General features: G+C 45.5%; 2 protein-coding genes across 3 annotated transcripts in view; one reads left to right on the top strand and one right to left on the bottom strand.

Moving 5' to 3' along the window:
* The window catches only part of LOC143963466 (gamma-tubulin complex component 4-like), a 185,296-nt gene extending 182,391 nt beyond the window's left edge, over window positions 1-2,905 (bottom strand). The window contains exon 1 of one of the 2 annotated variants that reach the window (XM_077473099.1): window positions 2,742-2,905. In XM_077473099.1, coding sequence (XP_077329225.1) covers window positions 2,742-2,819 — 78 coding nt within the window. In that variant the 5' untranslated portion in view covers window positions 2,820-2,905. The remainder of the gene's footprint in view (window positions 1-2,741) is intronic. The other variant, XM_077473100.1, reaches the window with a different exon arrangement.
* Window positions 2,906-3,148: 243 nt separating this feature from the next.
* Window positions 3,149-24,418, top strand: part of POLR2M (RNA polymerase II subunit M) — a 65,392-nt gene continuing 44,122 nt past the window's right edge. The window contains exon 1 of the mRNA XM_077473106.1: window positions 3,149-3,321. Within this exon, the coding sequence (XP_077329232.1) occupies window positions 3,209-3,321 (113 nt within the window). The 5' untranslated portion in view covers window positions 3,149-3,208. The remainder of the gene's footprint in view (window positions 3,322-24,418) is intronic.

Genomic DNA, 24,418 nt, shown 5'->3' with positions numbered 1-24,418 from the left:
GGACATCACTAACAAACATAGAGAGTATGTCTGCTAAAGATTGATCTGCTATGACCAATGGTTCTGACTCCAGGTCACATCTTGCTTCCCATTATTCTCTATGGGCATTCCACTCTGTCATATGTATGTCATTCCATAGAAACCAATAATAATCCCACTTAATGTGAATTTTGGGCATCACCACTGGACATAGAGAGTATGTCTGCTAAAGAATGATCTGATATGGCCAATCGGTTTGACTCCAGGACACATCTTGCTTCCCATTATACTCTATGGGCATTCCTTTCTATTATTTATCTGTCATTCCATAGAAACCAATAATAATCCCACTTAATGTGAATTTTGGGCATCACCACTGGACATAGAGAGTATGTCTACTAAAGAATGATCTGATATGGCCAATCGTTTTGACTCCAGGACACATCTTGCTTCCCATTATACTCTATGGGCATTCCTTTCTATTATTTATCTGTCATTCCATAGAAAACAGCTGTAATCCCAAATAATCTCAACCTTACAATCTGCTACTCTACTTGAGGAACAGCTGTGGTAAAGGATAAATTGCTATGTCACTCAGATTTGCCTGAAAATTAGTTTAGATTTTATTTCCCATTATACTCTATGGGCATTCCACTCTGTCATATGTCTTGTCATTCCATATAAAACAATAATAATCCCATTTAATTTAAAATTTGGACATCACTGCTGAACATAGAGAGTATGTCTGGTAAAGATTGATCTGATATGACCAATGGTTCTGACTCCAGGTCACATCTTGCTTCCCATTATACTCTATGGGCATTCCACCCTGTCATATGTATGTCATTCCATAGAAACCAATAATAATCCCACTTAATGTGAATTTTGGAAATCACCACTGGACATAGAAAGTATGTTTGCTAAAGATTGATCCGATATGACCAATCGTTTTGACTCCAGGACACATCTTCCTTCCCATTATACTCTATGGGCATTCCTTTCTATTATTTATCTGTCATTCCATAGAAAACAGCCGTAATCCCAAATAATCTCAATCTTACAATCTGCTACTCTACATGAGGAATAGCTGTGGGAAAGGATAAATTGCTATGTCACTCAGATTTGCCTGCAAATGAGTTTATATTTTACTTCCCATTATACTCTATGGGCATTCCACTCTGTCATTTACCTTTGTTATGCCATAAAAAACAACATTAATCCCATCTAATCTCAATATTAAACATGGCCACTGATATTTAACCACTTGCCGCCCGCCCTATTACAAATTGACGGCGGCAAAGTGGTTTCATTATCCTAACCGGACGTCATATGACGTGATTAGGATAATGAGCCGCTGCGCGCCCCCGGGGGCGCGCATCGCGGCGATCGTTGTTGCGGGGTGTCAGTCTGACACCCGGCAACTACGATCTCGGTAAAGAGTCTCCGACGGAGACTCTTTACCATGTGATCAGCCGTGTCCAATCACGGCTGATCACAGTGTAAATGGGAAGAGCCGGTGATCAGCTTTCCCTCACTCGCGTCTGTCAGACGCGAGTAGAGGAGAGCCGATCGGCTGCTCCTCTGACAGGGGGGGTCTGTGCTGATCGATTATCAGCACAGCCCCCCCGAGGATGCCCACACTGGACCACCAGGGACACCACTAGACCACCAGGGAAAAGGTAATAAAAATCCATAATCCTCCCTAGACCACCAGGGTGCCAGTCAGCACAATGGGTGCCAATCAGTGCCCATAATGAATGCCAATCAGTGGCCACAATGGGCATCACTGATTGGCATGCATTATTGTTTGGCACTGATTGGCATCCATTACTATAACACCGATGCCGCCTATGAGTGCCCACCTGTGCCGCCTATGAGTGCCCACCTGTGCCGCCTGAGTGCCCACCTGTGCCGCCTGAGTGCCCACCTGTGCCGCCTATCCATGCCCACCTGTGCCGCCTATCCATGCCCACCTGTGCCGCCTATCCATGCCCACCTGTGCCGCCTATCCATGCCCACCTGTGCCGCCTATCTATGCCCACCTGTGCCGCCTATCCATGCCCATCCGTGCCGCCCATCCGTGCCAGCTATCAGTGCCAATTTGTGCCACCTATCAGTGTCCGTCCGTGTCGCCCATCCGTGTCGCCCATCAGTGCCGCCCATCAGTGCCACTTCATTGGTGCCACATTGGTGCCCATCAGTGCCACCTTATCAGTGCCCATCAGTGTAGCCCCATCAGTGCCCATCAGTGAAGGAGAAAACGTACTTATTTACAAAGTTTTGAAACTGAAACAAAAAAAAAAACATTTTTTTTTTTCAAAATTTTCGGTATTTTTTTATTTGTAGCGCAAAAAATAAAAACCGTAGAGGTGATCAAATACCACCAAAAGAAAGCTCTATTTGTGGGAAAAAAATGATAAAAATTTCATTTGGGTACAGTGTAGCATGACCGCGCAATTGTCATTCAAAGTGCGACAGCGCTGAAAGCTCAAAATTGGTCTGGGCAGGAAGGTGGTTAAGTGCCCTGTATTGAAGTGGTTAAAAGTAGGTCTTTAAAAAAACAAAACATTTATATGTCAAAAGAGTCTGTCACAAACTGAATTTTTTTTCCATTATTCTCTATGGGTATTCCACTTTGTTCCATTATTCTCTATGGGCATTCCATCTCCCTGTTAAAGTCTATGGGCATTCCATTCTGTCATTCCTTTTAGTATGTCCCCTCAGGAAGGGCCCCATAGAATAGTGAGGAGATGAGTGACAACCTGCAGGCCGCTCCTCTTGTTCCAGGTGAAGATACTCCCCGGGTATCCGCTCAGGGCCAGCAGCAGCTCGTGTATCATGGTCAGGCCCCGGCCGGTTCCCCGGTCTCTCCGTACTGTTTACATCCGACTAGACCGCCACACAGAATGAACGGGGAGCGGACTACACCTCCCGAAATGCACCGCGCCGCCGCCCCATTGGTATGACTGTGCCTGGACTGGACTCCATCTCCCGGCATGCTCTGGGTATGGGGGACAGCGGGTGTAGTGTCACATTTTGCTGCCTATCACAGGATGCTGCGGAAGTGACGTTCCCGCCAGAAATTGCGTACTGCGCTATGTTGGAACGCACGGCGCGAGTGTTTGGAAGGCATCGCGCATGCGCAGTACGCAAATTCTGCCCGCAACGTCACTTCCGCAGCATCCTGTGATAGGCAGCAAAATGTGACACTACAGGTCGGCGGGACACGATGACTGCTCCCAGGGGTGGCGGGAAGGCCGGGGCAGTGGGGGATGTTGTCGGGAACACTGTGGAGGAATTGCTGGAGATCCTGGAGAGACAGGAGAAGATGCTCTGTAACCGGTAAGAAATGAGAAGAACATACAGGAACCATGATCGCACCTCAGTGTTCCTCTCCCTGTACCTCTGTCCTGGCTGGACGTCCATCCATCCACCACCCCATTACTCTGCAATACCCCCATTACTCTGCAATGCCCTGCAACACTCTGCAATGCCCTGCAACACTCTGCAATGCCCTGCAACGCTCCGCAACGCCCCGTTTTTTTTTTTCAGGCTTCCCAGCTTAGAGGTGAGATGTGGGGTCTTATTGAACCCACATCTCACTGTAAAGAGGACCTGTCACCCCATATTCCTATTACAAGGGATGTTTACATTCCTTGTAATAGGAATAAAAGTGATCAAAAAAATTATTTTTGGGGGAAAAAAATGTCAAACTAAAATAAATAAAGTAAAATGAACAATAAAAAAAAAAAAAATGTTTTTTTTTTTTAACCACTTTCAGACCGGACCATTTTGCTGGTAAATGACCAGAGGTCTTTTTACACTTTGGCACTGCGCTGCTTTAACTGGTAATTGCGCGGTCATGCAATGTTGTACCCAAACGAAATTTGCGTCCTTTTCTTCCCACAAATAGAGCTTTCTTTTAAAGGTATTTGACTAACTCTGCGATTTTTATTTTTTGCGATATAAACGTAAAAAGACCGCAAATTTTGAAAAAAAATGATATTTTCTACTTTTTGTTATTAGAAAAATCCAATAAACTCAATTTTAGTCATACATTTAGGCCAAAATGTATTCAGCCACATGTCTTTGGTAAAAAAAAAGTCAATAACTGTATATTTATTGGTTTGCGCAAAAGTTGTCACATCTACAAACTAAGGTACGTTTTCTGGAATTTACGCAGCTTTTAGTTTATGACTGCCTATCTCATTTCTTGAGGTGCTAAAATGGCAGGGCAGTACAAAACCCCCCCAAATGACCCCATTTTGGAAAGTAGACCCCCTAAGGAAATTGATAAGAGGCATGTTGAGCCCATTGAATTTTTTTTTTTTTTTGCCGCAAGCGATTGAATAATGACAAAAACAATTTTTTTTTTTTTTTTTTTTTTTTTTTTTTACACAAAGTTGTCACTAAATGATATATTGCTCATACATGCCATGGTTATATGTGGAATTGTACCCCAAAATACATTCTGCTGCTTCTCCTGAGTACGGGGATACCACATGTGGTCGACTTTTTGGAAGCCTAGCCGCGTACGGGGCCCCAAAAGCCAAGCACCGCCTTCAGGATTTCTAAGGGCATACATATGTCATTTTACTCCTCACTACCTATCAGTTTTGAAGGCCATAAAATGCCAAGATGGCACAAAACCCCCACAAATGACCCCATTTTAGAAAGTAGACACCCCAAGCTATTTGCTGAGAGGCATGTTGAGTCCATGGAATATTTTATATTTTTACTTTCTAAAATGGGGTCATTTGGGGAGGTTTTGAACTGTCCTGGCATTTTATGCACAACATTTAGAAGCTTATGTCACACATCACCCACTCTTCTAACCACTTGAAGAAAAAGCCCTTTCTGACACTTGTTTACATGAAAAAATATTTTTTTTTGCAAGAAAATTACTTTGAACCCCCAAACATGAAGTGTTTTTTTAAAGCAAAAGCCCTACCGATTAAAATGGTGGGTGTTTCATTTTTTTTTCACACGGTATTTGCGCAGCGATTTTTTCAAACGCATTTTTTTGGGAAAAAACACACTTTTTTTTATTTTAATGCACTAAAAATCACTATATTGCCCAAATGTTTGATGAAATAAAAAATATGATCTTAGGCCGAGTACATGGATACCAAACATGACATGCTTTAAAATTGCGCAGAAACGTGCAGCGGCGACAAACTACGTACATTTTTAAAAGCCTTTAAATGCCTTTACAGGTGACCACTTTAGATTTACGGAGGAGGTCTACTGCTAAAATTAGTACCCTCGATCTGACCTTCGTGGTGATACCTCACATGCATGGTGCAATTGCTGTTTACATATGACACCAGACCAACGCTTGCGTTCGACGTTGCGCCTTAGCAGGGGGGGACAGGGGTGTGTTTTTTTTTTTTGCTTTTTTTATTTTATTTTTAAACTGTTCCTTTCATTTATATATATTTTATGATTTTTATTGTTATCTCAGGGAATGTAAATATATGATTGCAATAGGTAGTAACAGGTACTCTTTTTAAAAAAAATTAGGGTCTATCAGACCCTAGATCTCTCCTCTGTCCTCAAAGCATCTGACCACACCAAGATCGGTGTGATAAAATGCTTTCCCAATGGCACTGTTTACATCCCGCAAAATCTAAGTCATGAAATGCTTGTAGCTTCCGGTGTCTTAGGCCATAGAGATGACTGGAGCCATTCTGGTCTCTGATCAGCTCTATGGTCAGCTGGCGGAACCACCGGCTGCATTCTCAGGTTCCCTGTTGGGACAGGAGAGCCTGAGAAAACCATGGAAGATGGTGCGCGGGGGGGCATTCCCTCCCACTGCTTGTAAAAGTAGTCTAGAGGCTAATTAGCCGCTAGGATTGCTTTTACATAAAAGCCGACCGCTGGCTGAAAAGAATGATACCAAGATGATACCTAAACCTGCAGGCATCATTCTGGTATAAGCACTCAAAGTCCCGCAACATACCAGTATGTTGCTGGAACTGGTTGGGCATATATTGTAATTTTTTTTTCATGCAGCCTGTGGGCTGAACGAAAAAAAAATATTGATCGGTGGGTATGCCCACCATTAGATACCACCCTTCATCCACCCACTTTTAATGGTGGGCATACATGCACCATTTATATATGCCGAAGCATGGGGGCATCCTCCCGCAAAAGGTAGGAGCAGATCGCTCCTCCACCCCGTATGCCCCCATGCTTCGGCATATATGCTCTTTTTTAACTGTGGTGGAGAAATCACCTCTGACAGTGCTGGAGTCGCGGCTTTACGTATCGTGGGAGCAAACGCTGTTGCTGTCAAGATAAATAAATCCGAGCTGCAGCAGAATGGCGTACCTGCTAAGCAAATGATGGTTAACAATAAAACAAAGTAACATTACAGTATAACAGTAGGACTTACCATACCTGCAAAGCAAATACAAAAAAAATAGCAAAAAATAACACATTTAACACAATCTGTGCCTAAAATATATATATGCCGAAGCATGGGGGCATCCTCCCGCAAAAAAGTTATGCCGCGTACATACATTCAAACTTTTCCACGGGCAAGCCCTCCGTCGGAATTTTGACTGTATGTACGCGGCATTAGGAGCAAAATCGCTCCTCCACCCCTTATGCCCCCATACTTCGGCATATATGCTCTTTTTTAACTGTGGTGGTGAAATCACCTCCGACAGCGCTGGAGTCGTGGCTTTACGTATCGTGGGAGCAAACGCTGTTGCTGTCAAGATAAATAAATCCACGCTACAGCTGAATGGCGTACCTGAAAACAAAAAATGGTTAACAATAAAACGTTGCAGAATAGAATACAGTACAAAGGAGCAGAACAATAGAGAGAGAGAGAACAATAAAACGACAACTATTTTTGGCTTTTTTATTTTACATTTTTTTTTTTTTTTTTTTACTTTTGTTTTTTTTAAACACTTTTTTATGTAACTTTAACACTTCTGTTATAACGGTTCCAGCGGTTTGGGTCTCTCAAAATGCGATGGCATCTTGGGAGACCCTGTGAACGTGTGCCTAGCCTGTGCAATGCTGTACCCTACGCTAATACTCAACTAGTTCATGGTAGCGTTCAAAACATTCACCAATGCAAAGACCAGGATTGTCAGGACAGCGGGGACAACAATAACGGGTGTCACGCCTAAATCCGCGCTTTCTGCAGACACGACATTTTCTTTGGGGGGCTCGTTGGGTAGGGGTACTCGGGAGGGCATAAAGATAATGCCTCTCATGCAGCCGGCTTACTGCATCTGGTAGGGGAAGGTGAGGTGGAGCACCGTCTGGATACAGAAGGGCTCTGACGATATCCTCCTGGAATTTAAGGAAGGATCCAGTCCGTCCTGAAGCTTTGTGTAGTACATAAGCATTCAGTATAGCCAATTGGAATAAATAAACAGACACTTTTTTTGTACCAGCGTCTGGCCTTACGGGCAACTAGATACGGCGCCAACAACTGGTCATTGAGGTCCACCCCCTCCCATGTTAAGGTTATATTTGTGGACACAGAGGGGTTTCTCCACAATACCAGTCGCCGTAGGAATTTGGACCGTCGTGTCTGCATGAAGGGAGGTAAGAACGAAAACATTCTTATTATCCCTCCACTTCATAGCGAGCAAATTATTACTGCGCAAGCAGGCTCTCTCCCCCAGCCTAAGACGGGACTCTACAAGCCGCTGGGGAAAGCCCCGGCGATTAGGTCGCACGGTGCCACATGCTCCAATCTGCTGATCAAACAAGTGACTAAACAGTGGCACGCTTGTGTAATAATTGTCCACGTACAAGTGGTACCCCTTTCCGAATAAGGGTGACACCATGTCCCACACTATCTTGCCAGCGCTTCCTATGTAGTCAGGGCAGTTCTCCGGCTCTACGTGACTATCTCTTCCCTCATAAACCATGAAACTACGTGTATAGCCTGTGGCCCTGTCACAGAGCTTATACATCTTGACCCCGTATCTGGAACGCTTGTTGGGGACGTATTGTTTGAATGACAAGCGACCAGAAAACTTAATCAGGGATTCATCAACGCAGACAACTTGATGGGGAGTAAACAAGTCTGCAAAACGTTGGTTGAAGTGGTTTATGAGGGGCCGAATTTTGTAGAGCCGATCGTATTCAGGGTCTCCACGAGGACGACAGAGTTCATTGTCGCTGAAGTGCATGAACCGCAAAATCATCTCGTATCGTGCCCTGGACATGGAAGCAGAGAACACGCGCATATGGTGAATTGGGTCAGTGGACCAATATGACTGCAACTCACTCTTTTTGGTTATGCCCATGTTGAGGGAGAGGCCCAGAAAGATTTTAAATTCGGAAACCGTAACTGGTTTCCATTGTTTGGCAAGGGCGGACTGGGGAATAGTGGCGATGTGTTGACCAGCGTACAAATTGGTTTGGTCCACAATAGATCTATAGAGATCTTCGGTGAAAAACAGTGAGTAAAAGTCAAGTGTCTTAAAATCAACTGTTTCCACGTTAATGCCAGGTTGGCCAGTGAATGGGGGAAGTACGGGTTCTGCAGAAGTGGTGGGCACCCAAATAGGATTGGCGAATTCTGCAGGAAGGGCACTATGGGTACGACGGGCCTGTCTTTGTCTTCTTGGTGGCAGCGGGACACTACTTGTGCTTGCCACCTCGCCAGCTTGAACTTCACTTATGGGACTCGCCACGTCACCACGTGTTACTGCAGTGCTGGATGTACGTCCAGGGTGTACTAGGCCGCTGGTGCTTGCCAGTTCACCAGAAGGATGAGCGGCTCTAGTACGTCTCTGCTCCATACGAGTGACCTGCGGTTCCTGCACCTCAACAACAGAATACATTCAGGATCGGGTACACCTGTCCTTAACAGGGACCTCATCTCCGTCGTCAGAGCTATCTGTCATGGAGCCGCTGTCCTCTACAGGATCGTATTCTGAGCCTGAATCTGACAGATGAGTGACGTCCTCTTCACTATCTGTCATGCTCAGAAACGTGTAGGCCTCTTCACTAGTGTACCTTCGCTTTGCCATTTTGGGCTCTAAATTTAGGGGTACACTAGTGAGACTCACAGGTAAAAAAGCACCTAGCCTGTCAGCGACTGTTTCAAAACGCTGCAAAAAAAAACTGTTAGCGATCGCAGGGATCAAGCCTGACTCTGCGAACGCTGCAGTTATGTGTGTTGTGTTTTGTAAGTGACAGTGATCGATCGATACTGCACTTGGGTGGGCTGGGCTGGGCTTGGCGGAGGGGCTAAATGCAGGTGCTAGCAGGTATCTGGGCTGATCCCGCTAACAATGCGTTTTGGGAAACCTAAAATGCTGGCAACGCTAATATAGATCTTATCAGATACTATATTACTAAGGGAGGTGTATGCTTTGCGCGTGGGTGTTAGCGGCACTGGCACTAACCTGACGCTGGGGCGACGCAGACCTTATCTGACCCTCAAACTTATATCACCCGCCGGGTGATCAGGGGGTTAAACCTTTATTAGGTAATAAATGGCGGGTGCCCTGAAACAAAAAAAAATAACCAACCAGCGTCACCTGTAACAGTTATATGGTGATCACTGGTGAAAGGGTTAACTGGGGGGCAATCAGGGGGCTATGCGGTAGTATATGGGGGTCCCTGACGCTATAAAAAGCTGCGGCGAACCTAAATACCTACCTGCCTAACTAGCGTCACCTGTGACACTAATACAGCGATCAGAAAAACGATCGCTTATTAGTGACACTGGCGACGGGGGGTGATCACAGGGTTAAACCTTTATTGGGGGGGTTAGGGGGGCACCCTAGAGCTAAAGGGGGCTAACCCTAACTGCCCTAACAGTTATTACAGTCACAAATGACACCAATGCAAAAAAAAATGAAAAATAAATAAAAAAATGCACTTGGTGTCACTGTGACTGGGGGGCAGGGGTGATTGGGGGGGTGATCGGGGGGGGGGGTGAAAAGTGTGCCTGGCATGTTCTACTGTAAGTGTAGTGTTGGGTGCAACTCACCGATCCTCTCTCCTCGGTGCCGGAACGAAAAAGACCGACACGAGGAGAGATTACATCACTTCCTCTGCCTGTGTTTACATTACAGGAGAGGAAGTGATGTCACGAAGGATTTTCATTCGTCGGGAGCGATCGCGAGGGGGTGGCCATGAATGAATGGCCGCCCCCTCATCCCGGATCGCTCCCGAACGAATGCCGACCGCCGCAGGCACCGGGGGGGGCCCGATCGGGCCCCCGACCCGCGGGAAGGCAGGGACTTACATATACGCCCATATGCCTGCCCGTGCCATTCTGCCGACGTATATCGTCGTGCGGCGGTCGGCAAGTGGTTAAAGCGCCTCTGTCCCCATGTGCTCGCATGCAGAAGCGAACGCATACGTAAGTCCCGCCCACATATGAAAACGGTGTTCAAACCACACATGTGAGGTATCGCTGCGAACGTTGGAGCGAGAGCAATAATTCTAGCCCTAGACCTCCTCTGTAACTCAAAACATATAACCAGTAAAAAAAAATTAAATCGTCGCCTATGGGGATTTTTAAGTAGCGACGTTTGGCGCCATTCCACGAGCGTGTGCAATTTTAAAGAGTGACATATTAGGTATCCATTTACTCAGCGTAACTTCATCTTTCACATTATGGAAAAATTGGGCTAACTTTACTGTGTTTTTTTTTTTTTTTTTTTTTTTTTTTTTAAAGCCCAAAACTGTTTTTTTTCCAAAAAAAAGCATTCGAAAAATTACTGCGCAAATACCGTGCGAGATAAAAAGTTGCAAAGACCACCATTGTATTCTCCAGGGTGTTTGCTAAAAAAACATATATAATGTTTTGGAGTTCTCTGTAATTTTCTAGCAAATAAATGATGATTTTTACATGTAGGAGAGAAATGTCAGAATTGTCCTGGGTGCTCCAGAACACCTGATGGCGCTCCCTGCATGTTGGGCCTCTGTATGTGGCCACACTGTGTAAAAGTCTCACACATGTGGTATCGCCGTACTCGGGAGTAATAGCAGAATGTGTTTTGGGGTGTAATTTGTGGTATGCATATGCTGTGTGTGAGAAATAACCTGATAATATGACAATTTTGTGAAAAAAAAAAAAAAGTAAAAAAAATCTTGATTTTGCAAAGAATTGTGGGAAAAAATGACAACTTCAAAAAACTCATCATGCCTCTTACTAAATACCTTGGAATGTCTTCTTTCCAAAAAGGGGTAATTTGGGGGGTATTTGTACTTTTCTGGCATGTTAGGGTCTCAAGAATTGAAATAGGCCGTCAGTACTTCAGGTGTGATCAATTTTCAGATATTGGCACCATAGCTTGTGGACTCTATAACTTTCACAAAGACCAAATAATATCCACCAATTTGTACTTATTTTTACCAAAGATATGTAGTAGTATAAATTTTGGCCAAAATTTATGAAGAAAAAATTACTAATCTGCTAAATTTTCTAACAGAAACAAAGAAAAATTCATTTCTTTACAGAATTTTCTGTATTTTTTCTTTTATAGCACAAAAAATAACCCAGCGGTGATGAAATACCACCAAAAGAAAGCTCTATTTGTGTGAAAAAAAGGTAAAAAATTTCATATAGGTCCAGTGTTGCATGACTGAGTAATTGTCATTCAAAATGCGAGAGCACCAAAAGCTGAAAATTGGTCTGGTTATTAAGGGTGTTTAAGTGCCCAGTGGTCAAGTGGTTAATATCGCCCCAAACACAGCGAGGAGACGTGTGACAAAACGTGCCAGAATCACTGTATACATGCTGCGATTCTGTGCTCTGCGACTATGATTATACCCCCTGTTGTGCCCCGGGGGCAGCACCGCCCACCGATTCACTTTTGCCGTTGTGCTGTGGTTGTCGGGTATTTAGGGGGCGGCACACCTCCTCACCGCCGGCCTATTGCTCTCTAAATTAGATGTAAACAAAACTGTAGCATTTAGGCCTTGTGTACATTTGAAATTGAGGGGCAATAAAACCCTACAGCTCAAAAATCATCCCTCAACCACTCCCCTTTGCTGCTGGGGGTGTACACATGCCGCAATGCTTTGCAGCCATGGCAGGAATTGTACCACCTGCCACGCTCACTGGGTGGCACTGCCCGCCAAGAGTGACCCATTCAAGTTAAAGTGGTAACAAGTAGGGCTGCAACTAATGATTATTTTCATAATCGATTAATCTGCCGATTATTTTTTCGATTAATCGGATAAAATCATATTTAAAAAAAAATAACAAAAAAAACGTAATATGCCATTTTACCATTTATTTAAAAGTAATAATGAAAAAACTGTAAAGGTCCTTTCAAAGGGGGCGGATCACTGCTGATCCGCCCAGTGGATATCCGCTTGCTCAGCGGGGATCGCTGGAGCGATCTCCGCTGAGCAGGAAGATGACAGGTCCGTCTCTGCACACTGCGCAGGGACTGACCTGTCACAGCGCTGCTCTCCCCTATGGTAGATCGGGTGATGACGGACCGTAGTGTCCGTCGTCATCCGATCCGATGACGGATGGAAAAATAGCTTTTTCCTCCGTCGCACTTTTTCGGATTGGAGCGGGTCGGATGTCAGCCGACATGTCACCGCTGACATCCGACGTTTCATAGACCTCTATGGAGCATCCGTTCAGGTCCACCTGAAAAACTGACAGGCGGATCTGAACGGATCGTCCGTGTGAAAGGGGCCTTACACTCAAACTGCAGAATAAAACCAATGATGGTGTAACACTATTCTCCCCCCCCCCCCCCCCCCTAATAAAATGCAGCTTATTACAAGCATAAAAACATAGTCAGCATATCACTGATGATTTACGCCAAGCTCACCACCGATCAAAGTTCCTCCAAACAGACCACCGTGATGAGTCCCAGGATGATGTCTATTGGCGCAAATCATCAGTGATATACTTGTAATAAGCTACATTTTTGATAGTAGTTAGTTATTAGGTTAGATTTGTTGTAAATTTTTCTGCGACCCATGAAAAAAACGAACCCCATCGTTTCTGGTGCGGCTCCGTCACTGAAACAGCTGACGGTGGCCCTTTACTGCGCATGCGCCACTTCAATGCTATTAACAGCGCATGTGCAGGATATTTCTTTAGCGGTGGAGAAAAATTATGGACTCAAGCGGGCGGAGACTTGCGGGCGGGCGGAGCTGGACAGATGGTTAAAACATCAGCAGCAGCCCCAACCACCCCACTAACATGCCCCCGAATCGCACATGCGCAGGATATTTGTTTACTGGTCGAGAAAAATTATGGACGCAAGCTATTAACAGCACATGCGTGGGATATTTGTTTAGCGGTCGAGGAAAAATGATGGACTCAAGCGGGCGGAGACTTGATGGGAGGGAGAGATAGAGCGGAGCTTGGAGAGGGGGGCGGGGCCCCGTGCATAGCACTGACTACATGTACAGTATTTTCTGGGCACAGTGAGGCATATTTATTGGCAGAACAATGTACTGTACATGTAGTCAGTGCTATGCACGGGGCCCCGTCCCCCTCTCCAAGCTCCGCTCTATCTCTCCCTCCCAGCAAGTCTACGACCGCTTGAGTCCATAATTTTTCTCGACCGCTAAACAAATATCCCACGCATGCGCTGTTAATAGCTTGCGTCCATAATTTTTCTCGACCAGTAAACAAATATCCTGCGCGATTCGGGGGCATGTTAGTGGGGTGGGCAGGACTGCTGCTGATGTTCTAACCATCTGTCCAGCTCCGCCTGCTTGAGTCCATAATTTTTCTCCGCCGCTAAAGAAATATCCTGCGCATGCGCTGTTAATAGCATTGAAGCAGCGTATGCGCGGTAAAGGGCCGCCGTCAGCTGTTTCAGTGACGGAGCCGGAAGTGACGGGGTTACAATTTACAACACAGCCGCCAAGTGTGCCAAGATGGCCACCAGCTCCAGAGCTAGGATCGCATGATGTGGACCAACTAATTGATAATGAAAATCGTTGTCAATGATTTTCATTATCGATAATGTCGATTAATCGTTTCAGCCCTAGTAACAAGCACATCCTGCCCATGCTGTAGCCGAAAGACGGTTACAGCGTGGGTTTGCTTTGCCAGCAGGGCATATGGATGTCCTTGTATGGGCGCATTGCCAGCGCACCCCCTGTAGCACGTGGGCGGCACGCTCTGTGATTGCTGAGTCCTTTGGGTTCAGCTGATGACAGATCGGGGTAATGGGCCAATCACAGCAGCCCTCTACCACATGATCAGCTTTTTTTTTTTTTTGCTAAACAAACAGTGGTAATTAAATAACCTCAAAAGAAAGCTTTATTTGTGTGAAAACCATAAGCATTTCATATGGGTTGGCTTGGCAGAAAGGGGGTAAAAGTGCCCAGTAGGCAAGTGGTTAAAGGTTCAGATTAAACCCCCCCCCCCCCCCCCCCCCCCCGAACACAAACATGTTATACTTATCTGCTCTGCACAGTGGTTTTGCACAGGGCAGCCCAGATCCTCTTCTTCTCTGGTCCCCTGTCAACACTAATGGCTCTTCCGCCTTGACTAATGCCCCAAATAGCAAGCCTCTTGCTATGGGGGCACTGGTGTGTGCTCGTTCCTGAGCCCCACTCTATGCATCCATAAGACACATAGAGCTGTGACTTGGCCCCACCCCTCCCCCCACTCTCCTCATTGGCTGTGATTGACAGCAGCGGGAGCCAATTGCTCCCGCTGCTGTCTCCTCCAGTGAGGAGAGGGAGTCCTGGGACAGCAGAAGCCTCCGTGCACATCTCAGGATCTTTACGGGGCTCAGGTCAGCATTAGGTAGGACTGTGGATGAAATGCATGAAGGTAAAAAAAAACCTTTACAACCACTTTAATGTGTCACGCTGTAACTGCCTCACAACTGCGATGACGCATGCAGCTGACCAGTATTCAGGAGATTATAACAGATGGAGAGCATATCCACACACAACACGTAAAGGTGTCCAGTATTTAAGGGGTTAAAGCAGATGGTGAGGAGGTGCTACAACTGCTCCTCATTTCTGTCTATTGCTGTCCTGAAGTGCGATCCAAACACGGGTCAGCCAGTAAAGAAAATGTAAACAAGCCCTGTGACGTGCAAAGACATTTGAATGTCCATTAACCTATTAAAATGGGGCTCGTTTATGTTGATGCTTTCCGGACATCTCCTTTGTGCTTTCTAATGTATGGATTTTTGAACACCGTGCGGGTTGATTTACTAAAACTGGAGAGTGCGAAATCTGGTGCAGCTGTGATTGAAAGCCAATCGGCTTCTAACTCCACCTTGTTCAATTAAGCTTTGCCAAAAAAAAAAATCCTGATTAGTTTCTATGCAGAACTGCACCCGATTTTTGCAGTCTCCAGTTTTAGTAAATCACCCCCAGTGGCATCTCAGCTAATAGCAATTTCTAAAGGTATCTCAAACACGGTGTGAACTTTGTAAACGCGCTGCAAAGATGCCACAAATACAAAGACATCAATAGAAGCATTTGGGGAGTGGTGAAGCATGCCAAATGACATATGTTGGATCAGTTTTTGGGGTGACATGAAATGCCAAATCTGCAACCATGTGAACAACACTGGGCACTGCAATGCAGTGGAGTTTCCATGATCATGAAAACGGTGAAGAATTGTCCCAGAACAACACAGTTGAATCTTGTCAATGATCTCAAGGCAGCTAGGACCATAGTCACCAAGAAAACAATTGGTAACACACTACGCCGTGAATGACTGAAACCCTGCAGTGCCCACAAGGTCCCCCTGATCAAGAAAGCACACGTACAGGCCCGTCTGAAGTTTACTAATGAACATCTGAATGATTCAGAGGAAAACTAAGTGAAAGTGTTGTGGTCATATGAGACCAAAATCAAGCACTTTGACATCAACTCGCCCAGCACCACAGCCATGGCATGTGTGCAGGCCGAGCCGCTGCATGTCTGTGTTTAGGTGGGCGGTTGGGACTGTGAAACTACACCTGGTTTTACTGCCCCTGGCTCCACATGTGAACAAGTCCTAAGACACTCCTTTAAAGAAGTCCCTGACCTTTTTTTAAACTAACACCATAGCGAACCGCTTGGTGCTGTACCAAATGCAGTTTGGCGTGCATAAAAACATGCAGTGTATTTATTACCGTTGCTTATAAAGTGTCATCTATTTACACATTGCTTCCTATTTGTATTGTACATTCACATCAGTCTCTACCCTCAATGAGCTTTTGCTTTCAATCTAAGATCCCTGAAGGCCCCTTTCCACACAGGGCTCTGTTGAAGTCCACCTGCTCAGCTGGGAATCTGTGCTGATCACTGCTGCGGCTTGTCTGTGTCTGTTCCACTCATGCAACACGGAAACAGCCCATAGACACAGATTACCACTCCAACCTCACAGATCCACAATAAAGTGCTCACCCTACTGGAACTCACAGGTGCTGGCTCTGCTCAAGATTGCGGAGAAAAAGAATTCCTGGATGGCCGCACATAAAAAAAGGCATCTTTATTGGCAAACGATCAAAATACAAGTACAGTCACCTCATAAAAATGGGGAAAACAGGACAAATAGCTAGCGCGTTTCACGCCCTATCATGGAGCTTATTCATAGCTCACAGCCCACTCTCCTCTATGGGCCGTCAGATGTAAATGGAACACCTGTTTTATACCCAACTGCCATCCTGTCCGCCAGACGGATGGGGATCTGATCCCCATCCCTCCTGTTTTTAGCAGATTGAATGTCAATGGGTTTAAGGCCTCATGTACAAAAAAATGGGTTCAGAAGCTTCATGCGCCAAACGCTTCTAAATGTAGTAACTCGCATTTAGCCGCATTTCGTTTACAGGCGTTTTTTATTTTTGCCTATTTTGAAGGGGAAAAAAATCTTCTAAATCCAAACGAGGCAAAACTCTGATAAACATAACATGTAAACGCTGCACAATAAACGTTTTTAAACATGGGTTATTATCTCTCAAGTTAAATCATTCAGGAGAGGTTGTAAAAACATCCCATGTACACGAAGCCTAAAAGCACACACTTCTGTTTACATCCACCGCTCTGTAGAGGAGAATGGAGGGTCTGATCGATCCGCTAGTCTAAAAGGTCCTTTACGCTCACATTCATACATACACATACTAGGGCCAATTTAGACAGGAGCTAAATAATCTACCAGCATGTCTTTGGGTTTCCTCCGGGTACTCCAGTTTCCTCCCACACTCCAAACAGGGACAGGGAGAACATGTAATCTCCAGGCAGGTGATGCCGTGGGTTGGGTTTTCGAATCAACCACCCTATTGCTGCGCAGTTGCTGTTGCATGGGAGTACCGTTAAAGCGGGAGTCCACCGGGACTCCGCGTTTTTTTTTTTTTTTGTTTTTTTTTTTATTTTTTTTTTAAAAGCCAGCAGCTACAAATACTGCAGCTGCTGACTTTTAAAATAGTGACACTTACCTGTCCAGCGCGCCCGCGATGACGGCACCCGAAGCCGATCGCTAGGTCGTCTGTCGGGTCCTGCCGCCGCCATCTTGGGTATGGGAATCAGGAAATGGAGCCTTTCGGATTCATTTCCCGGTTCCCTACTGCGCATGCGCGAATCGCGCTGCGCAATAAGGATGCTCCCCGCTGCCTCTGGGAGCTGTGTGTTTCCCAGCAGGCAGCGGGGCACTTGCGGGAAGGGGCGGGCACTTGCGGGAAGGGGCGTAAGTTACGCCCCTTTCCGCAGAGAGCTATCCCGGAAGTGGGTGCAGTTACCTGGATTATCCAGGTAACTGCACCCCCCCTCCCCCCTGAAAGGTGCCGATTGTGGCACCGGAGCGGGGGAGGGTTCCGATGAGCGGAAGGTCCACTTTAGGGTGGACCTCCGCTTTAAGTATTGTGCTTAAGAGCAGCACATTTCTGTGCAGGACGGGAACACACATGACTCTGCACACATTCCTAACCCAGACTAATGTGAGCTTATAGGAGACCAGCCTGAGCTTGTTTGGCTGGGCTTCTCCTAAGGGTCACAGGAGCGCTGTGGAGATCTAATGACAGGCAGCAGCACTCTGCTCTGGGATCTGCGAGAACCAAGCCATTGGCGGTGTTTGATTGCTCGGTTCTCAGTGCAGAGAAGCCCTGGGGGACAGATGCAGCATCCACCTAGGTAAGTATGATGGGTTAAAAAAAAAAAACAACCTTACTTCTCTTTTAAACAGAGCCTTGCAGACTACATCTTTGCTGTGGCTTGCTTTTCAGACACTTTCATGGCAACCCCCTGCAGACTCCTAATAATACTATTTTATATCTGAGCCCCTACTTCCCAAAGATACCCCACACTGGCATAGGCCAGGCTGACACTTCCTAGAGTCACACCCCACCACTACTCTGGGGACCTCTAGTGGTTATCTAGGTGACTACACTACCTACTCAAAAAAATGATTTACAAGTTTCTGTTCCTCTTTCAATCTGTGCAAAAGACGCGGGAGCAAGCGAACTGGAGGAAACGCATAGATCAGAGAAAACTGATCCCAAGGAGCAATAAGGCACCTGTTCCGCAAGTCAGCAGGTCCTTGACACAAAATTGTCCAACTTTTTGTTGGATGCCAACAGGTCAACGTCTACCTTTAGCATATGGCCCGAAAGACAAGTGTTGCAGGGACCATTCTCCCGGGAGCAACTGTTGGTGACTTATGAAGTCCACCTTCCAATTTTCCACTCCTGGGATAAACACCGCAGATAGGCATGGCACATGTCCTTCTGCCCAAGAAAGATTATGGTTTACCTCTCTCAGGGCAGCACGGCTCCTAGTGCCACCTTGTTGGGATATATAGGCTACTGCCATGGCATTGTCGGACTGAACCCAGACAGGACAGTTTCGTAGCTTGTCTGTTCAGGGTGAGGCGTGCTGCCTGAATTTCTAGAATGTTGATGGGAAGGAGCCTTTTGGAATCCGCCTATTTCTCCTGGGCAGTGTCTTTCTCCAAGTGGCTGGCATCGGTCGTCACTATCTTCCAAGTGAAGGGTATGAAAGTCTTCCCTTTCTGTATATTTTTGGCTGACAACCACCAATTGAGACTGACACTTGGGGTCAAACATATTGGAATCAAATCCTGGCTTTTCCTGCTCCAGGCAGCCAGAATACTGTTTTGCAGAACCTTTGAATGAAATTGAGCATAGGGAACCACCTCGAATGAGGCTACCATTTTTCCCGACAATCTCATGCAAAGGCGGACGGAAGGTCTCTCCTTTGTCCTGACCAAGAGTACCAGATCCCTTATGGCAAGGCTCGACAAAACCCGGGCGCCAGGTCGCATTTGCGACTAGATTTAGCGACCTGGGGCAGCACAGCTGGGGGTATCCTGTCTCCGTGGAAGGAGACGGATCGATGCAGTTTAGGGGGGTGGAGGGGAGACTTTGGGGAAGGAGATGAGAACTCCCCCCCCCCCCCCCTCCCCCTCTCTCTGGCTTGGTTTGCCCTTTTTTTTTTTTTTATTTTTTTTTTTTTCTCGGGGCGGGGGGGGGGGGGGTTGGGAGAAGAATAGGGGGGAAAATATTAAGGGGGAAAGATGAGAAAGAAGGAGATAACAATACAACTCTAATCTGATTGGGAACAGTACCAACCTAGGATCAGACATGGGGTACGTGGGACTGAGAGAGAAGTTTCTATGATACTGTCCCGATATATTATATATATATTACCACTAACCTTGCTTGTTCTCTTTGTGGATTTATACATTACACTATAAGGGGAGTAAGAAGCGAAGGGAATAGAATGAATTGTTATGCTATTTCTTTTTATTATGTATGAATATGGAAACTCGATGTATGACTCTTAGATTGTTTATGTAAAATTCTATTCTTGTTTACCTGAGGGAAAAAAATGGAAAGGGAAAAAATAAATAAATAAAGAAATTGAAAAAAAAAAAAAAAAAACGGCAGTGGAATCCCGCTTTAACTTAGAATTCCAAAACATGATATATATTTTTTATTCTAACACCCTAGAGAATTAAAAGGGTGGTTGTTGCAATACTGTCTGTCACACTGTATTTGCACAGCGGACTTGCAAGAGCACTTTTTTGGGGAAAAATTAATTTATTTAATAAAAAAAAAAAAGACAACAGTAAAGTTAGCCCAATTTTTTTTTTATATTGTGAAAGATAATGTTACGCCGAGTAAATCGATACCCAACATGTCATGCTTCAAAATTGCGCCCGCTCATGGAATGGCGACAAACTTTTACCCTTTAAAATCTCCATAGGCGACGTTTAAAAAATTCTACAGGTTAATCATTTTAAGTTACAGAGGAGGTCTGGGGCTAGAATTATTGCTCTCACTCTTCCGATCGCAGCAATACCTCACATATGTGGTTGTAACACTGCTTTCATATGCTTTCGCTTCTGCACGCAAGCTTGGCGGGACAGGGCGCGTTTAAATTTTTTTTTTTATTTCTAGAATAATGCATGACAGGTCCTCTTATATATGAGATCTGGGGTCAGAGAGACCTCACATCTCATATTTACACTAAAATGCAATTTAAAAAAAATTTGTCATTTGAAAAAAAATTTAAATAAATAAAATGTCCCTATAAGAGCTATGGGCAATGACTTGGAGACAGGTGGGGGGCTGGGGGCTATCTTCCCCTCACTCGTCTCCACGTCAGGCCAGGGACAGGTCCAGATCGTCGTCACGGACCTGCCTCCTAACTTTTTTAGCTGGCTCCTAGATTCCAAGCAAATTTTTCAACCCCTGCCTTATGGCGCAAACCTTTGCCTGGGGTAAGGACATTTTCTTGTGGATAGTATCTATAACTAAATCCAAGTACTCCAATCTTTTTACTGGTCATAAAGATGATTTTTCTAGGTTGAGAACCCAACCTAAATGTTCCAGATATCTGACCATGCTTATCACATGCTGGTCCAGCCCTGCCACAGACTGATCTATCTGTCACAGATCGTCCAGGTACGCTACCACTGTTATACCCTGGGCTCTCAATCATGCCAAAGGCGGATCCAGGACCTTTTGTAAACACTCGAGGTGCGGTAGCCAACCCAAAGGGCAAGGCCACAAACCGAAAATGCCGCTGATCTACTGCGAATCACAGGAATCTTTGAGCGGGAAAAATTGTAACATGGAAATATGCGTCCTTGATTTCCTATTAATGCTAGAACTTTCACCCCCACCAGAAGGGTGGATACCACTGAGCAAATTGTTTCCATGTGAAACTAACAAAAGTTTTTAGGAATTGGTTCGGACCCTTGAGATCTAAAATGGGTCTGACACTTTTTTTGAATAAAACCCCAATCCCTGTTCTCTTAAGAGAGTCTCAATGATGACCCCCTGAGAGAGTCAGTCAGTCTAGTGCCAGAAAAAGGACTTTCTTTTTATCGGGTCTTTGGGAAAGCTCGATCTTAGAAAGCAAGATGGTGTAAACTCCCGAAACTCTAGTTTGTACCCCCAGAAACACTGTGGAGATGACCCATTTGTCCTGGATTCCCCCCTGCCAGACTTCTGAGAACTGGGGCGCCTCTTCATAAGGATGCCTTGGGACTCTGCTTTGTAGACTTTTGTCCCCAGGGCTCCTTCTGGCCCTGCCTTTGGTTCTGAGGCTACCTCTTGGAGTTGACTGCAGAGAGGCCATTGTAACTGTCTGGAGCTGTTACCCCTGGTGATGGAGGGGCAGAACGTTTGAAAGAAAAACGCTTACTCTTCCTTTTTACTGGTAGAAGGGTACTTTTTCCACCAGATGTCTTTTTGAATATATTTATCCAAGTCATCCCCAAATAATTGTTCCCCATGAAAGGGAAAACCAGTCAGCAGCTTCTTATAAGGCAACTCTGCTGACCAATGCTTAAGCCACAAAATCCTGCGCATGTGAACTAACAATAGAATCTTTAATAACGTCAACAGTAAAACAAAAAGCCCTGGGCAATTCTGCCAAATTTTTCCCCTTTGATGATTTTGTTTTACTTTGACATTAAGAGATTGACAGAAGCAGATTGCTGCTACAGCAGGCTGTGCAACTGCACTAGCCATGGAGAATGAGGCTTTAAGCCAGTCTCTTATCTGCTGGATCCTTAAAGTGGTTGTAAACCCTTACAACACACTTTGACCTACAGGTAAGCCTAGATTAAGGCTTACCTGTAGGTCCAAGAAATATCTCCTAAACCTATACAGTTTAGGAGATATTTGCCAACGACGAAAATGCCACGCGTGGAGGCTCCCGTGCGCGGGAGTGACGTCATTGCGGCGGAGCAGCGAGACCCGCCGAGAAGATGGATGCGGCGGACTACAGGTAACAGCGGTGACTTCGCTGGCTCCTGTGTCAGGTAAGTGACACATAATGGACTACTATGCAATGCATAGTAGTCCATTATGCTTTGCCTTTGCAGGGAATGAAAGAGGAAGTAAACTCATCAGGGTTTATTTCCTCTTTAAGGCTGAATGAGCTTAGGGCCAGTAGAAGGGCCTGTAGAAGATCGCATGTGATTCCCACTGCACTGCAGGGCAAATCACATGCAATGTCCGTGCAGTGCGATTTCAGTCATACAGATAGTATGGATGATATTGCACCGCATTCTGACCAAACTCACCCACAGGATCCTTTTTTTGGTCCGCACCAGAATCGCAAGGGATATCAACTCGCATATCGCACTGCGAACTGACTGTACATGAATCGGATCGCATAGTTGTGAACACCCATGCGATTCTGGTGCGGACCAAATGTGATGCGATTTCAGCCATACAGTTTATATGGCTGACATCACATGTGATATAAACAGCAATGTGGTGCGAAATAACAGGAATGTGGAGTGTACAGTAGTGGGTAGTACATGCAGGATGGTGTCAGATTATTTTTTTATTTTACAATTTAATTTTTATTTTATTTTTTTTCAAAAGGTTTTTCGGGACCAGTGGCTATATTATTTATTAATTTTTATTTTTTATTTTATAAATTTTTACAGTTTAATTTTTTACTTTATTTTTTTTTATTTTTTTTTACAATTAAATATTTGTACTATTCTAACAATGATGGGAGGGTGTTTTTTTAATATATTTTTCACAGTGCTTTTGGGAAAGGGGGTGGTTGGTGTCGGTGGGGCAGTGGACGGAGTCCGTGTCAGTGGGGTAGTGGTCGGTGTCAGGTTTTTTTTTTTTTTTTTTTTATCTACAATTTTTGATTTTTTTTTTTTTTTTTTTTTTTTTTGTTTTTTTATCAGCCCCGTTGGGGGCTTTGGTGACATGTCAGGGGTCTAAACGGAGACCCCTGACATCTCCCATTTGAGACAGAGAAAGGGACAGAGGACGCAGATTCCCCAGTCCCTTTCTCTGCATTGAAATTGAATGGAGGGGAGATTGCGGCTCCTCTCCATTCATACACTGAAGCAGAGTAATACACAGGTTACTCTGCTCAGTTATCACCGGACACAGAGCGATCGGTAACGAACGCTCTGTGTCCCATTCAGAAAAGAAAGGGGCCGGTATTTCTCCGCTCTCCATCCTGACAGGTTCCCCCCCATGCACCCCCTCGCAGCCCGCGGGAGAGGAGAGGGAAGCCGGCTCTGGGGATGAGGGGGGACAGAGGAGGAGGAAGACACACGGGGGATGTGTACACACGGCGGAGAGGGATGAGGGGGGGTGGAGGAGGACAATCATCCCCCACTGTCACTGGACATTGTGTAGATGTGACAGTGGGCCGTGAGTGTGCTCTGCTTTTACCCAGAACGCGCTCTGCCTCTCTTGCACGCTCTGGCCAAGGGGAGTGTAGAGGTGGGTGGGGAGTCTGCTGACATCATGACTCTGCCCACCGAGCGCTGAACAACAGACCCGCCCACTGAATCTGGACTTTTTTGGGGTTTCAAACAGCTAAAGGGGTGACATTTGACAGGTAAGGATACATGCAGGAGGCATGTATATCCTTTATAGATCACTACTATGGCAGTAGTTTAGAATTGATGAGAGTGGGTTTACATCCACTTTAAACACCTGAACATTGTCTACTGGACAAGTAAGACTCTTATTCAGAGAAGAAACGGCCACATCTACTCAATAAGATTCTACATCTCACCTTTAGGCTGGGAAGCCTAAAATAAAATAACGATCCTGGCTTCCCAGCCGAGGCGGCACCACTTTTTTTTTTTTTTTTTTAGGCAGAGGCCGGGCATGACGTCATAACATCGCACCTGGCTTCCGAAGATCATAGAGACTCCGGCAACCATCTGGTTTGCCGGAAATCTCTATGGTGGACATCCGGGGCCGGTGGATCCTCTGACTCAGCAATCCCTGCAGTGAGTCGGTAGAAGCACCGGCGGGAGGGGGGGTATCCCCTTTTGCTGCCCGTAAGAACGATCAAGCAGCAGAACAGCCGCTATGATCATTCTTATGGTGTAGGGATTCACCGGCTGAAAATGCTGATATCTGAATGATGCCTGTAGCCTCAGGCATCATGCAGAGATACCACCACAAAGTCAAGGCCGTCATTTGACAGCTTGCCAATGTAAAGCGGTTAATTCATAAAGGGAGTAATTATCCCATGTGAGCATATATTTCGT

This window comes from Lithobates pipiens, unplaced genomic scaffold, assembly GCF_037356315.1.
Source record: "Lithobates pipiens isolate NorthernLeopardFrog02 unplaced genomic scaffold, aLitPip1_a1.2 Scaffold_8, whole genome shotgun sequence".
NCBI classification, from domain to species: domain Eukaryota; kingdom Metazoa; phylum Chordata; class Amphibia; order Anura; family Ranidae; genus Lithobates; species Lithobates pipiens.
Note: the sequence above shows the minus strand (reverse complement) of the source record. Positions and strands in the feature narration are given on the sequence as shown.